The sequence below is a fragment of the Bombus pascuorum genome, chromosome 1 (assembly GCF_905332965.1).
Source record: "Bombus pascuorum chromosome 1, iyBomPasc1.1, whole genome shotgun sequence".
NCBI lineage: Eukaryota > Metazoa > Arthropoda > Insecta > Hymenoptera > Apidae > Bombus > Bombus pascuorum.
In genome coordinates, this window is record NC_083488.1 from 9,611,826 (window position 1) to 9,624,511 (window position 12,686).

General features: G+C 37.4%; 1 protein-coding gene across 2 annotated transcripts in view; it reads left to right on the top strand.

Annotated features, from left to right (window-relative positions):
* LOC132904499 (follistatin-related protein 5-like) overlaps positions 1-12,686 on the top strand; it is a 47,095-nt gene that overhangs the window by 32,923 nt on the left and 1,486 nt on the right. For both annotated transcript variants that reach the window (XM_060955058.1, XM_060955068.1), the window contains exons 2-16: positions 290-376; positions 6,247-6,382; positions 8,269-8,508; positions 9,021-9,205; positions 9,286-9,420; positions 9,507-9,639; positions 9,816-9,976; positions 10,135-10,258; positions 10,327-10,620; positions 11,096-11,217; positions 11,450-11,587; positions 11,678-11,893; positions 11,977-12,127; positions 12,215-12,415; positions 12,496-12,642. In XM_060955058.1, coding sequence (XP_060811041.1) covers positions 290-376; positions 6,247-6,382; positions 8,269-8,508; positions 9,021-9,205; positions 9,286-9,420; positions 9,507-9,639; positions 9,816-9,976; positions 10,135-10,258; positions 10,327-10,620; positions 11,096-11,217; positions 11,450-11,587; positions 11,678-11,893; positions 11,977-12,127; positions 12,215-12,415; positions 12,496-12,642 — 2,470 coding nt within the window. The remainder of the gene's footprint in view (positions 1-289; positions 377-6,246; positions 6,383-8,268; positions 8,509-9,020; positions 9,206-9,285; positions 9,421-9,506; positions 9,640-9,815; positions 9,977-10,134; positions 10,259-10,326; positions 10,621-11,095; positions 11,218-11,449; positions 11,588-11,677; positions 11,894-11,976; positions 12,128-12,214; positions 12,416-12,495; positions 12,643-12,686) is intronic.

Genomic DNA, 12,686 nt, shown 5'->3' on the forward strand with positions numbered 1-12,686 from the left:
TAAATAATAAACCTTTCACTTCCTGGCTGCAGCTATTAAATCGTGTAATACAAACTTGCCAACGAACGAAACGCCCGCGTTTGTTGATCATTGCAATATGTCTCCACATATGTAAATGTTGCGATTCTTATATCACTATATCTACACCTCCATACCTATAGAGAATCGTTTAAACTAGTTTCGCTCGATAAACGTTGGAACTATAATTCAGATTGATCGACTTCATCGTTGCAACGAGAATCGCGAAAAAAGCGACATTTCTATTAACGCAAACGCGCGTTTGTTCCAGATGAGACGGAAATTTGAAATCGCAGCCCTTTACTTCCTCTTGCTGTCGATCACCTCCACTTACGTCGTCTCTGTTGCCGGTTACAAGGTGAGTATCGAAGCCTCTGTATGTTACGTGTACATCGTTTAACATAATTATCGTGACCTCGACGTTCGGCACGAAATCGCTTACCCGGGGAAAGAATAGCATGGAAACGACGGAATCACGTAAAATCGTTCCGTTTCACGCTAAGCCGTCAGCCAGGATAGCCTAGCCATTCGTCTGCCACGAAAACGCACAATATTCTACCGAGCAGATTTATGGTTCAACCTCGTGCACCCTTCGAAATTCTTTTTCCCGCATCGTCGCCTTTTTGCTCTTCGCGGTGCACGAAGTTATCGACGTTGAAGGCGAGAGCTGAACGCAGGTAGACAGGACGAAGAAGCAAGAAATTACCAACAGCTCGAATACTCGAAGGAATAAAAAGCGAGTGGGTCTGTTTCGTGAAATTCGACCAACAACGGAATAACGGTGATTCATCGTTTCCTCCGTTTAATCCTACGTTTAGTTGGCCCCTCGCAAAGGAAAAAAATAAATCGAGGAGATCGCTGGAAAATGTGCCCATAAGTTTATGGTAAATATACACACATATAGATACATTTCGTTCGTTAAAACATCTACTAAAACGAGACGTAAGTCTCAAATATTATTAGAAAATTATTAAAACATCTAGGAATTATTATCTCGTTTAAAATCGTATATTAACATAGGTAACACGTTATAGAATTTTAAGTATAGTATAAGATCATCAAATACTTAGATTCTTGTTAAATTCTTATTTATTTTGTAAGTATAAAAAGAACAAAGTTTGCAAACTAAAACTAAAATTTCTTATCTTATGCAGCCTTTTTCCATGAATCTCCTCGATTGTTGTAAAGGAAAATGTTGATATAAAGTGTATTTAGCCTATACCTTTTACACGTGTCCTTCCGACTGTTCCGACTGTACCGAATGTGGTCAATTACAATGGGAGTTCTACTGCAGAATTTCCACAAAGGGTAGGCAAAGAATCGTCAGGACATTGTCAAAGGTATTCCGCGACCCAATGCACCAGCGTATTTCAACATTATTCACCTGACAACCCACTCTTCGAGCAAGAAATAGCATAACCGGTTCCTTCCAATAGATTCTAGCGCACAGTGACCTATTTACAGTAACGGTAATAATCGATCAAACTCAAATATGATTCACTAAAATAGCATGCATTCTCTATGGCAGCAAGTTATTTGGAATAATGACCCGAAAGTCGAAATAAACTCGACATATGAAACGCGTGTTGATATCAATCGTCACTAATTTGAAATTATTTATGCTTATATATATATATATATATATATATATATATATATATATATATATATATATATATATATATATCAATGGAAAATGTGGTTACATTTATGTAATATATATACTAGATCATAATAATTTTCGAAAATATACGGTCTTATCGTTGTCGTTTAGATAAATTTAGAAGGAGTAAATTTACTTCTCAGAGACGTACAGAATTAATAAGATACTTTTAGACAATTTTTTAAACATTTTACTTCCACTTAATTTCCACTTTTTCCTAAAGTTAATAAAATACGCTCGTACATAGATGATACAACACAAAATTGAATGTTAAAGATATTCAATTATGTAGAATTTAGGATTGCCAAATTACTGAGCTCAATTCAAATCCCACTAAAATGGTGTAATCCAAATGGGATATCATTCAATTCCAATCCTGGGCTGCTTAATATGTAATATCAAAATCCTTCATAAACTATATCAAGACAGATTACCTTAAAATAAGACCGTGAATCGAGCAATTTCGAAATTGAAGAATTCATCATGAATTATCTCGGAACGAGATACGTATACTATGTAGAAACGATATAGCGCGGTCGTAAATTAAAGCTGGGGTTAAATTAGGGAGGATTAAAACGCCTATTGATGTAATCACAGGATGGTACGCGTTTTGTAGATGGAATTTAATTCTTCGTCTGCGAAAGTTATTTGCAAATTAATATTCTACTCTGCTCATATTCTCGGTTTAAACCTATACTGTAATTGTGGTATTAGTAAAAATTAATTTGTATTTGTTAAAAAAAAGCTTTTGCAGAAGATAGAAAGAAACAATTCCAAGTTGACATTGCACAATCCTGAACGAAACTCAAGATCTCTCCAAAAATATGTCCAATTACACGCTTCGTCACTCTAAACTCTAATCCCTCATAAATTTTGCAACCATGCTATATCGTTTTCACAATATCTTAAATCCCTCTAAAATCGTAAAACCGCAAATTGACCTTGGGACCGAAGAATTCCCAGAGAATCTCGAAGTTAAGAAGATGATTACAGACTATCTTAAAGTCCAAAGGTCTGTCATGAGATCAAAGTATATCGGTTCATCTTACAGTATCCTGAGATGGTTTACCCTCTAAACCATCTCATGGTTGAAGGCAACGCATTGTTTGGGTTTAGGAACGTTGAATTCAGAATGTCCGAAACACAACCCTGGGGGTAGATTAAGATGAGTCTCGACCACTAGGTAGTCCATGACAAGTTCTTAACCCTGAGGCAGTCCAAGAAAGGTTCTTTCAACACCGAGATTGTCCTTGGCAGCCCCCTCAAGCCTGAGATACTTTCTGGCAAATCCCTCGACTCTGGATTCGCCACGAAGCCCTCGATCTTAAAGCGATCTGTGGTAGGTCTCTCAACTCTAAATTGATCCAATTTGAATCCTTTGACTCTGAGACAACCTCGGTGTTATCAATTCATGTCGCGTTATATTATCAAATCCATGCATTAGAATTACATACGTTGTCCTTCTTCCTTTATCGTCAGAATAGAACAGCGGTATAACAGAATAGAATTTCTTCGCTACTTTTAATTCCCTGGAGAATCTAGTCCAAGTTATACCACAAAGTCCGTTTCTCAAGTTCTCTCCTTCTATCGGAACCTCTGGAATCACAGCATGGACATCTGACTTGCCGTCATTGCTGCACGAGCGACTGTGCTGACCATTCCGCTAATGTTGACCGGAAGTGTTTGTTCTGATGCATGTGCACTAGTATGCTGGACACCACTTGTCTCATGGATCGTGTAGCGTTGTAGTCCAACATAATTGTTGGCGTGCCAGAATTTACCCAACGCATAGGTGGTTGGATCGGTGCCGGCATTTGTCCCGTGTACGTCCTCCAACATGCGAGGATAATTCGCTTCACGGCCTGAAGCGGATTTGATTGCACGACACCCATGATAAATGTAAATGCAAACAACGTCTGACAACTGAATTCGAGCGCTGCAAACTGGCTAATTTCCATAGCTGGTTGTTCTTCTGATTTCGATCCTAACGATCTTCTCAGACAACTTTCGCTCGACTGCGTTCCATCCGCAAATAATCTTCTCCCATTGCTATTACTCGTAGTTCGTCCGAGTAATATAGTATTATCAATTAATTATCGTTCAAGAAGTTTCAAGCTCACAGTAAACACGAAACGTTCGTACGCGACATTTCATTATCTCGGGCGAAAATAATGGCACGGTAATTTCGTATAAGGGGCGTACTTACGGGCGTTTTTCGTGGCAAGGAACATTCTGCTATTACTTCTAATACCCGAACTAGTTGCCTCCAACTTACCTCTTAATGAACGTCCAAACGTAAACCTGTAACACCTTTTCGTTACATTCGCTTCAAGTTCACCTCTTATACCGATTACTTCTTTGACAAAGAGCTGAAAATTTCCTCCAACGAACGTTCGAACGAAATGGAAGGGTCCTCCACTTTCGCGCGATAAAATTGCACCGATTTTCACGAACGTGGAACGTATTGTTAAAATCCCGATACGCCGTCGGCTGCACTGTAATCAATGGCATCGGCCACGCTGACAGCGTTAATCGATAATCCAAAATAACACGCGTTAATACGGCAAGTCGTGGAACCAACGAAATAGCTGGTCGTAATTGGATCGGACACGGTGTCGGACGTATCTACCGAACGTGTGAATGTATCTTTGCCTCGAGCGAAATCGTAATTTTTCCAAAACGAATTGGCTGTTTGCGTTCAGGTGATCAATTTGATAAAACTTCGTAGGAGAGTGTATGAAATACGGCTCGAAAGCTGAATGGTACGAGAAACGGAAATCGCTAGTCAGATCTCTAATTTGTGTGATAAATAAAATGTACTAAGAAGCACATCACTCGATGAATTCGAGTAGTGGTACAGGATTTATTAGATGTCGTTACAACCAGGATCTTTCTTCGGTGATTTGTTTTTAGATAATTACATTGTGAAAGTCTAACTTTCTGCGGTTAGACGCGCTTAATATTATCTAGCATGCAATCGATCAGACGTCGTGTAAAAAATGCTATAAATCAAATATTAATTCTTAATAGGTAAAATAGAACGTATACTTGAATAAAATCTAGCCATTTAATCGATTTTTACGTTGTCGTTAATGGACACGATCTTTTTATATTATGATCGATATCGCCAACCAGAAATGGTCACAATATCGCACGAGTTACATTATCTGTATTTTTCTCATGACGAAGATAAAATATTAAAATTGAAAATACGAAATCTGCGGTGGCATGAGAAGAGACGAGTATGTTTAGAAAATATGTTTAATGAAAAAAGCAACGGATCCAACGTCAACCACAAGAATGAGAGGAGGTGCTTGAAGTTTAATGATTCTTAAGGACGAGTTCTCAGACTATCTAAATTAATTCTTAAAGTTCCCTCCCAAAAAGTTATTCTCCCTAGAGACCGGTAATTTCAGGGAGTAATTGAAAACACCCGTTCCGTGAATGAACAATTTTAGGCGACGCTAATGGAGATACGGAATGCCGCGGTGTCCTCGTAAATTTCCTCGTGAAATAACGCGGTCGCGAGAATGAATGAATCCTAAAACTACTCATATTTTTCGACGTCGTTCTGATATTTCAGCTTCGTATATTAACCCCTTGCTGAACTTCCGAGTATCCGGCGAGCTTGACCGATCGCTTTGAGATCTCCGCCAACCAATTTCTGTTTTCTTTTTTGTCTTTCTCTGAACGATGCGACAACCAACCAAACTATATCCTATGGCGTTCCGCTGTATGAAAAATCGAACAGATAGAAACCTGGATGCTCGATCCCTCTTTCCAACGTGTTTGTCTCTCGATATTGATACTTTATCATCTTTCATTCCAGGCAAGAATTTAACGTCGGATGAACGTCAAAGACCGAGGATCTCTTTATTTTTCGTCGAAATAATCATGGATGGAAGTAATACAGATCAGAAACAAAAGGATTTCATCGTGTCTCGAAACAATTTATTTGTTTCCTTTTCATTTCTTTTTCTTTTCTTCTTATTTTCAATCAATTAAATAAGGTACAATTAACAAGAATAAGAAATAAAAGTCTTTTGGTAGCAAAGAACAAAGCAATCTCCTTTACGAAACATCTTCCCAGCGGTTTTTTTAACAAGATTAATTTTCGTAGCGGATGATGTATTGTATCAACAACGACTCGAGCACAAAAGAAATTACTTGGTAACAAAGTTTACTAATAACGATTCGTTCCTTCTCTTCTCGCCGAGTTCGACTTTTTAATAAAAATGGAAAGTAATAGCGGCTCGTGGCAAGTCGGTCCGGCCTGGTCAAACTCGAACGAAATTCCGTGTTCTTAGAAAGAGCATGATACCGTGACACAATGCACATGTATATATACTAGCCAGCTGTATCATCGACAATGGGTAAAGTGCTTTGCTCTAATTTTCATTAACGATGCACTTTTTCCAAACTCGATCGTGCCTAATCTGAACTGTCGATCGTGCCTTCCATCGACTCGCTCTGCCAACCGTACACGAGCCTGTTTCTTGACCCTCTCGCGTCTTTAACCCAGTTTTCTCTGCGGTTCTTACGTATGCATTTTTCATTCCTTTCAGCACTCAAGGCGACACCGAGACTTTACTGTGGCCGAGAGCTACGATGCGTCATCCTCCAACAGTGACAGCCTTTCGATGACGATACCACCATCGATCGATCGGTCCTCGCTTCCTGAAGAATCATACCTTCCTGAAAGTAAGAAACGAAGGTTAATCTAATAGCTCGAAATTTCCACGTGAAACTTTATTCCGCTTTTTGTTCGTTAATATCCGTTTCGTTCGCTGTGTCTTATAAGAGGAAAAAAGAAGATCTATTAAAAAATGTTGTGCATCACGGATGCAGTAGAAAGGTAGCAAAGATACGTGTACAAAGTCGAGCCTTTGCAAAATTAACGTACAGCCGTCGTTTCTTCTTCCACGCGAGAGAAACGAAAATTGAAAAGCCAACAAACTGGCCGGCATGCCGGAAGAAATTAATGAACGCGTTTACACACAGCGTGCATTTGATACAGCTGACAAGAATAAAAAAAGAAAAAAAGCGAAAGAGAAGCTGGTCATTCCCGTCATCTGTACTGTGAACGCTTTATTCGTGGTTACGAAATTTCTAAAGCAAACTTTCGCGTTATTCTTTCGTCGGCGCAACTGCTTTTCCCGCGAGTCTCGTTCAACATTTCTTAATTAAGTGATTATTCCGATGAATGTATAATTTTCAGCACACAATGGCGCTATTCGAAGACCAGATTTTCGCGTTCTCGCCCTCGAACGGTAGCCGTTTAAAATGGAAAACGAAGAAGCGTCGTCGGCAACGGAAACGAGACCCATTTGTTTATGCTGTTTTAACCAAACGTCGTCCATCATTCGAGAAAAGGGATTTATAAGTACTGTATTTTCTGGATAAAGAACACCATAAAGAACACCACGCCAGTGATAGTCAGCGCACCGAAAATTTGAACGCCTATCGGGACCTTCGTGGTCATTTTCTTTTTCTGTTACTCCTGTTATCTTGATTCTTCCTCGGGAGATCTCTCTTTTAATTTTTCGTTCTTTCAAACTAAACGATACGCCACGAGAATCGCGTAAAGAACAAATCCAAGGATTAATATTAACGCGACAATGTAAAATAACGCGCACATCGCATATCAACTTTATCCGGTTAAAAAATAAATTTAATTGTACGAACCGACTTTCACTCAACTTCGCATCGCAGAAATAAATAAATAATATTGAAATACGTGTACATATATCGATATTGCCTGTGATTACTTTGAACATATCCATTGAAATCAAAACGCAGCTCGACACAACAGCGACAACCGGTTCAATTATCGATGATATCACGATATTAAATATCAGAAAACGATTGAATTTGTATAAACACAAAGACAGTCGATATGTTATTATAATCGCTGATATAATAACTCGAAGCTTTGCCGTGAATTTTACAAATTCGAGTGCTAATTAGCGTCAGTCATGACTGGTACACGTATTAATTACGGCAAACACGCGTATGAAATATTTGTCCTGCATTGTTGACCAGAACAAGTTTCAGGCAGAATTTATCTGTCGACGTTTACCAATAATTCAACGCTATGTCTCTGTCAAACGAGTGTAACATATAAAACTCGAAATAACCCGAAACAGGGAAAAAATACTCGTCCAGTTTCGAGCCGCGATTCTTTGTTTAATACGCGTCCCCTTCTCTGTCAAAGCCGTAACAAGAGGGCTCGAAATCTGGACAAGACCACGGTAATAAAATATTCGAGAGAGTCTCTTTGATGAACGAACTCAGGCCAAAGACAAGGAGATCGCAGATTCCATAACGCGAAGCCACTAAAAAGAAAGAGGAAAAGGGACGAACTACCTCGTAGCCAAAAGATTTAAATAACTTTAACCGCGAGAAGATTTTCGAGGATCTCAAAGCCTCGAATTCAATTCAGGACAACTTGAAATCGTGTACCAGCGCGCAACGATCGGAAAAAGCAAATCGCACGTGTATTTGCGGAATCAATCGCTCGGGGATAGTTTTCGATGTTGTTCGAAGCCCATGGCGAAATCGTGATGTCTCCTTTATTTTTCTCACAGGTCCACATCCGATCGATCCTTGCGTGGCAAAATATTGCGGAATCGGCAAAGAATGCGAACTGTCGCCAAAAAACAACACCATCGCCGTGTGCGTTTGCATACGAAAATGCCCGCGAAGGCATCGACCAGTTTGCGCCAGTAATGGAAAGATCTACGCGAATCATTGCGAGCTACACAAAGCTGCCTGCCACTCTGAATCGCCGTTAACCAGAAGCAGACTGATGCGATGTCTACACCATGGTAAAAATCTTACCTTTTTTCATTACAAATTATTATCGAAGTTCTTTAACTATTCTCGAACTCTTTGTGCTAATTAACTTTGACACATCTATCAGACTGCTTAGATTCTTTCAATTGTTTCTTCTACATTGTTATTATTAGACTATGGATGTTAGTGGAAATTTTGATTGAAGTGGAGCTTACGCAAAAATCGATTTAACCTACTAAATATTTTAATAAATACTATATTATGGATATTTTATATATCTTTGCGTATCATGTGCATTCCGTGTAAGTATCTCTACACTTTTTAATTTCTTTATAAATGTCTGCAGTCTGGTTACTATCGAAATCTCAAACCCCATGAATCGTTTGTGTAATGTTGCAAATAGTAAAACAAATTACAGTAAAATTCGTCGATCAAATTTTAGAAGAAAATATTCCACTCACATTTAAAATAGGTAAAATGTCAGAGCTAATGTGATTAAATTCGAGCCACATTTTAATCCAAAATCTCGCCTTTCTGAATCCAGACATCGAAAACGCTCATATTCGAAGAACCTTACACATGAATAGAACATCCCCTAAAACGGGCAGGATCGTTTCTTATCCAAGATCCAGAAGCCGAAAGAAGGGTGGTTTGAAGGATAACTTGATACCAGAGAAGAACGACTCGGACTCGAAGGAATGCTCGAATCAAGAATACGAAATAATGAAGGTAAGAGGAGATATATAGTGAAACGTCGCTTATAGTATTCGATCATTGAACGTTGTGCGATTATATTACTTCCATTCCAGGATAATTTGCTGCTCTACAATCACGCGAGATTAATGTCCCAAGATAACCACAGCAAAGAATACCTTGTCAGTATAATGTTTTCTCACTATGATCGGAATAATAATGGCAATTTGGAACGCGAAGAATTAGAACAGGTAACTTTCTTCTATTTTACTTTCTCCACGATAATCAATTTAATCGATGATCGTATGTATTTTATGTGACAAATGGTAATTTGTAGTTCGCGGAGAACGAAGACTTGGAAGAATTATGCAGAGGCTGCAATCTCGGTCACATGATCAGCTATGACGATACGGATGGCGATGGAAAACTGAACGTGAATGAATTTTACATGGCGTTCAGCAAACTTTACAGTAAGTATTCTTTCAAACTACTCGATAACCTAACGATTGTAACCACAAGTTTTCATCTTTTTGAAGGTTCAGCGATATTTTTCGTTTAATAACGAAAGCCAAGATACGTGCATTTTTATAGAATTAAGATCTTTACATACGTATAGTATCTTTTAAACTAGCGCAATCGTTCATAGGTGTTTCGGTGGTATCTCTGGACAAGTCCCTCGAGATAAATCACATATCCGCGAGGGTAAGCGATAATGTGGAAATCAAATGTGATGTCACGGGAACACCGCCACCCCCGTTAGTGTGGCGACGCAATGGGGCTGATTTAGAAACGCTAAACGAGCCTGAGGTACAATGAACAAGTAACAATTTCTTTAAAAAGACGACCATTCTTCTTTTACATATCTTTGTAATAAATAGTTCGATAATAATTTAATAATTGTCATAGACAAATGAATTTTCATACTTCAACGATAATAAATCTGCAGTTACTTTTTTCTTCGGTAGATTCGAGTGTTCAACGATGGCAGTCTTTATCTAACGAAAGTGCAACTGATACACGCTGGAAATTACACTTGTCACGCAGTTAGAAATCAAGACGTTGTTCAAACTCATATCCTAAGTATTCGCAGTAAGTATTATGAATATTGCAAAATTCGTTAACGCAGGAACGATCATTTTTACAAAATTACTTTTTAGCTATTCCCGAAGTGAAGGTAACACCGCGATTTCAAGCTAAACGTTTGAAAGAAGAAGCAAACGTAAGGTGTCACGTGGCTGGTGAACCTCTTCCACGAGTGCAGTGGTTGAAAAACGACGAGGCACTGAACCATGATCAACCGGATAAGTACGATATCATTGGCAACGGTACTAAACTCATCATTAAAAACGTTGATTACGCCGATACTGGAGCCTACATGTGTCAAGCTAGTAGTATCGGCGGTGTTACCAGAGATATCAGTAGCTTGGTGGTTCAGGAACAACCTACTCCAAGTAAATCACTTATTATTGTGTTATGTATAAACCTGTTCTCCTTCTATACGTTAATAAAAGCAAAAAATAAATAGTCTCTCTGTCTAGGATATATAATTATATTCGCAAATATAAATATATATATATATATATATATATATATATATTATTATATTTTATTGTATATGTATTTTATTATACATATGTATATTATTATATATTATATATATATATAATATATATATAATATATATATATATATATATATATATATATATATCATTTATCAGTTATGTAGATAAATTAGTTACTTATTATGCATATGTATAAACCTGTTCTTCTTCTACATGTTGAATAAGGTAGTATAATACGTATAACGCAGTATCAGTTAATGAAAAATAAAAAAGGAAAAGTAATTGTATTTGCAAATATAAAATATAGATCATTTATTGATCATGAATTTCGATAAATTAATAACAATTATGTTCTTATCTAGCAACCGAGAATGAAGAGCGAAGATTCTTCTCTTTCCACGAATGGGGCATTTTGGTATACGAACCGTCTGCTTGCCGACCACGACATGAAATTCGCTCTACGGATGTGATACCTGGTACACAGGTAAAATTAAACGTGTTATTAAATAATTGTCTATTGTATAAATGATTCTAAGCTTTCATAGTCAAGATTGCTATTGTTCAATAAGTTTCCAAGTGTAAGTTGCATTTTTATTCAAATATTACTGTTATTATATCGACGTTGTGAATACTTTCAAATATTTAATAATTATAAACGGTAGCCTGGACTAACAAATTCATTTTCATGTTTTCATATATTAAATTTCATAACTTAGGAATACGTGTGTGGCATTAAGGGTGTCCCTTGTTCATGGGGACGCGCGATTAATGTAGCAAATCGATATGTGTACGTCAGTCAACCAGATAAAGATCGCGTACTTGTCATCAGTGAAATACAAATGGTTATAGTCGATGTGAGTAAATTTTAATTTGTCAATATTGCTTCTATTCGTTAAATACAACTACTACGATTAAAAATAAATCTTACTTTCTTTATATATTAGGTGGTACCAACCGACAAAAACCCTGTTCAGCTCTGGTATGTTTCCTCTCTCGATCAAGTATGGATATTGAACTGGCGAAACGAGAAAGACATCGATGTAAAAACGGTGCAAGTGATAGAAGATGCTGCTCAGAAAAAAAAGCACCGAGCGATTCGACCAGAGCCTATCGATGCGCAATTTGATATAATCCAAAATATTTATATTCCTGAATCACAAGTAAGTCTCTGAATCATTGAAAATTATCATCTACTCTGAAACTACGTAAACGTAAGTATTACCATATACTTCTCATCTTTTAGGATATTGAGAACGTATTCAAGTACGGTTACGTGAGTCATGCGAATCAACGTAACATGTATAAACTTGATTTAAAGAATATGAAATATACACGTAGCGCTGATTTAAGTTCTTATAATTGTGTTCCAGTGAATGTCCAATTTTCAGTCCTATGTGAGTAATTTATTTTAGTTATGTAAATTGATAAATGTTTGATAGATAACTGAAACAATCTATAAATATACCTTACGATTTTTTCAGATGGATTTGTAGTAATCGAATGTCAAGAACCGGTTACCAACCGACCAACAGGCCAATTGCTGTTAGATTATTTAACTGACACCGTTCTTGCATACAAACCAAATCTTTTAGGAAAACCAACTATTTCACCCGACTCTCGGCACCTTGTCACGTTAGACAAACAAGACACAGGCGTAACTCTAGTTGTACAAGAAGTATCATGTAACTAGAATTTATTTTTTCCTTGTAAGATTATTAACGGTATTACTCATAACAATTAACCAATCCTTTTTTTTTTTTAGCCGATGGTTTAAAATTCGCATTTGACGTAAAAACGACATTGAATATCAGCGATATCGCGCTCTATCCATCACAAACGACGCACGGTTATGATATTTACGCATCATCCATTGACAAAGAAAACATTCTCTTCCTTGATCTGTCCACCGGTATGATGAAAATTTTAAAACACAATAATTTAATATTGCATCAA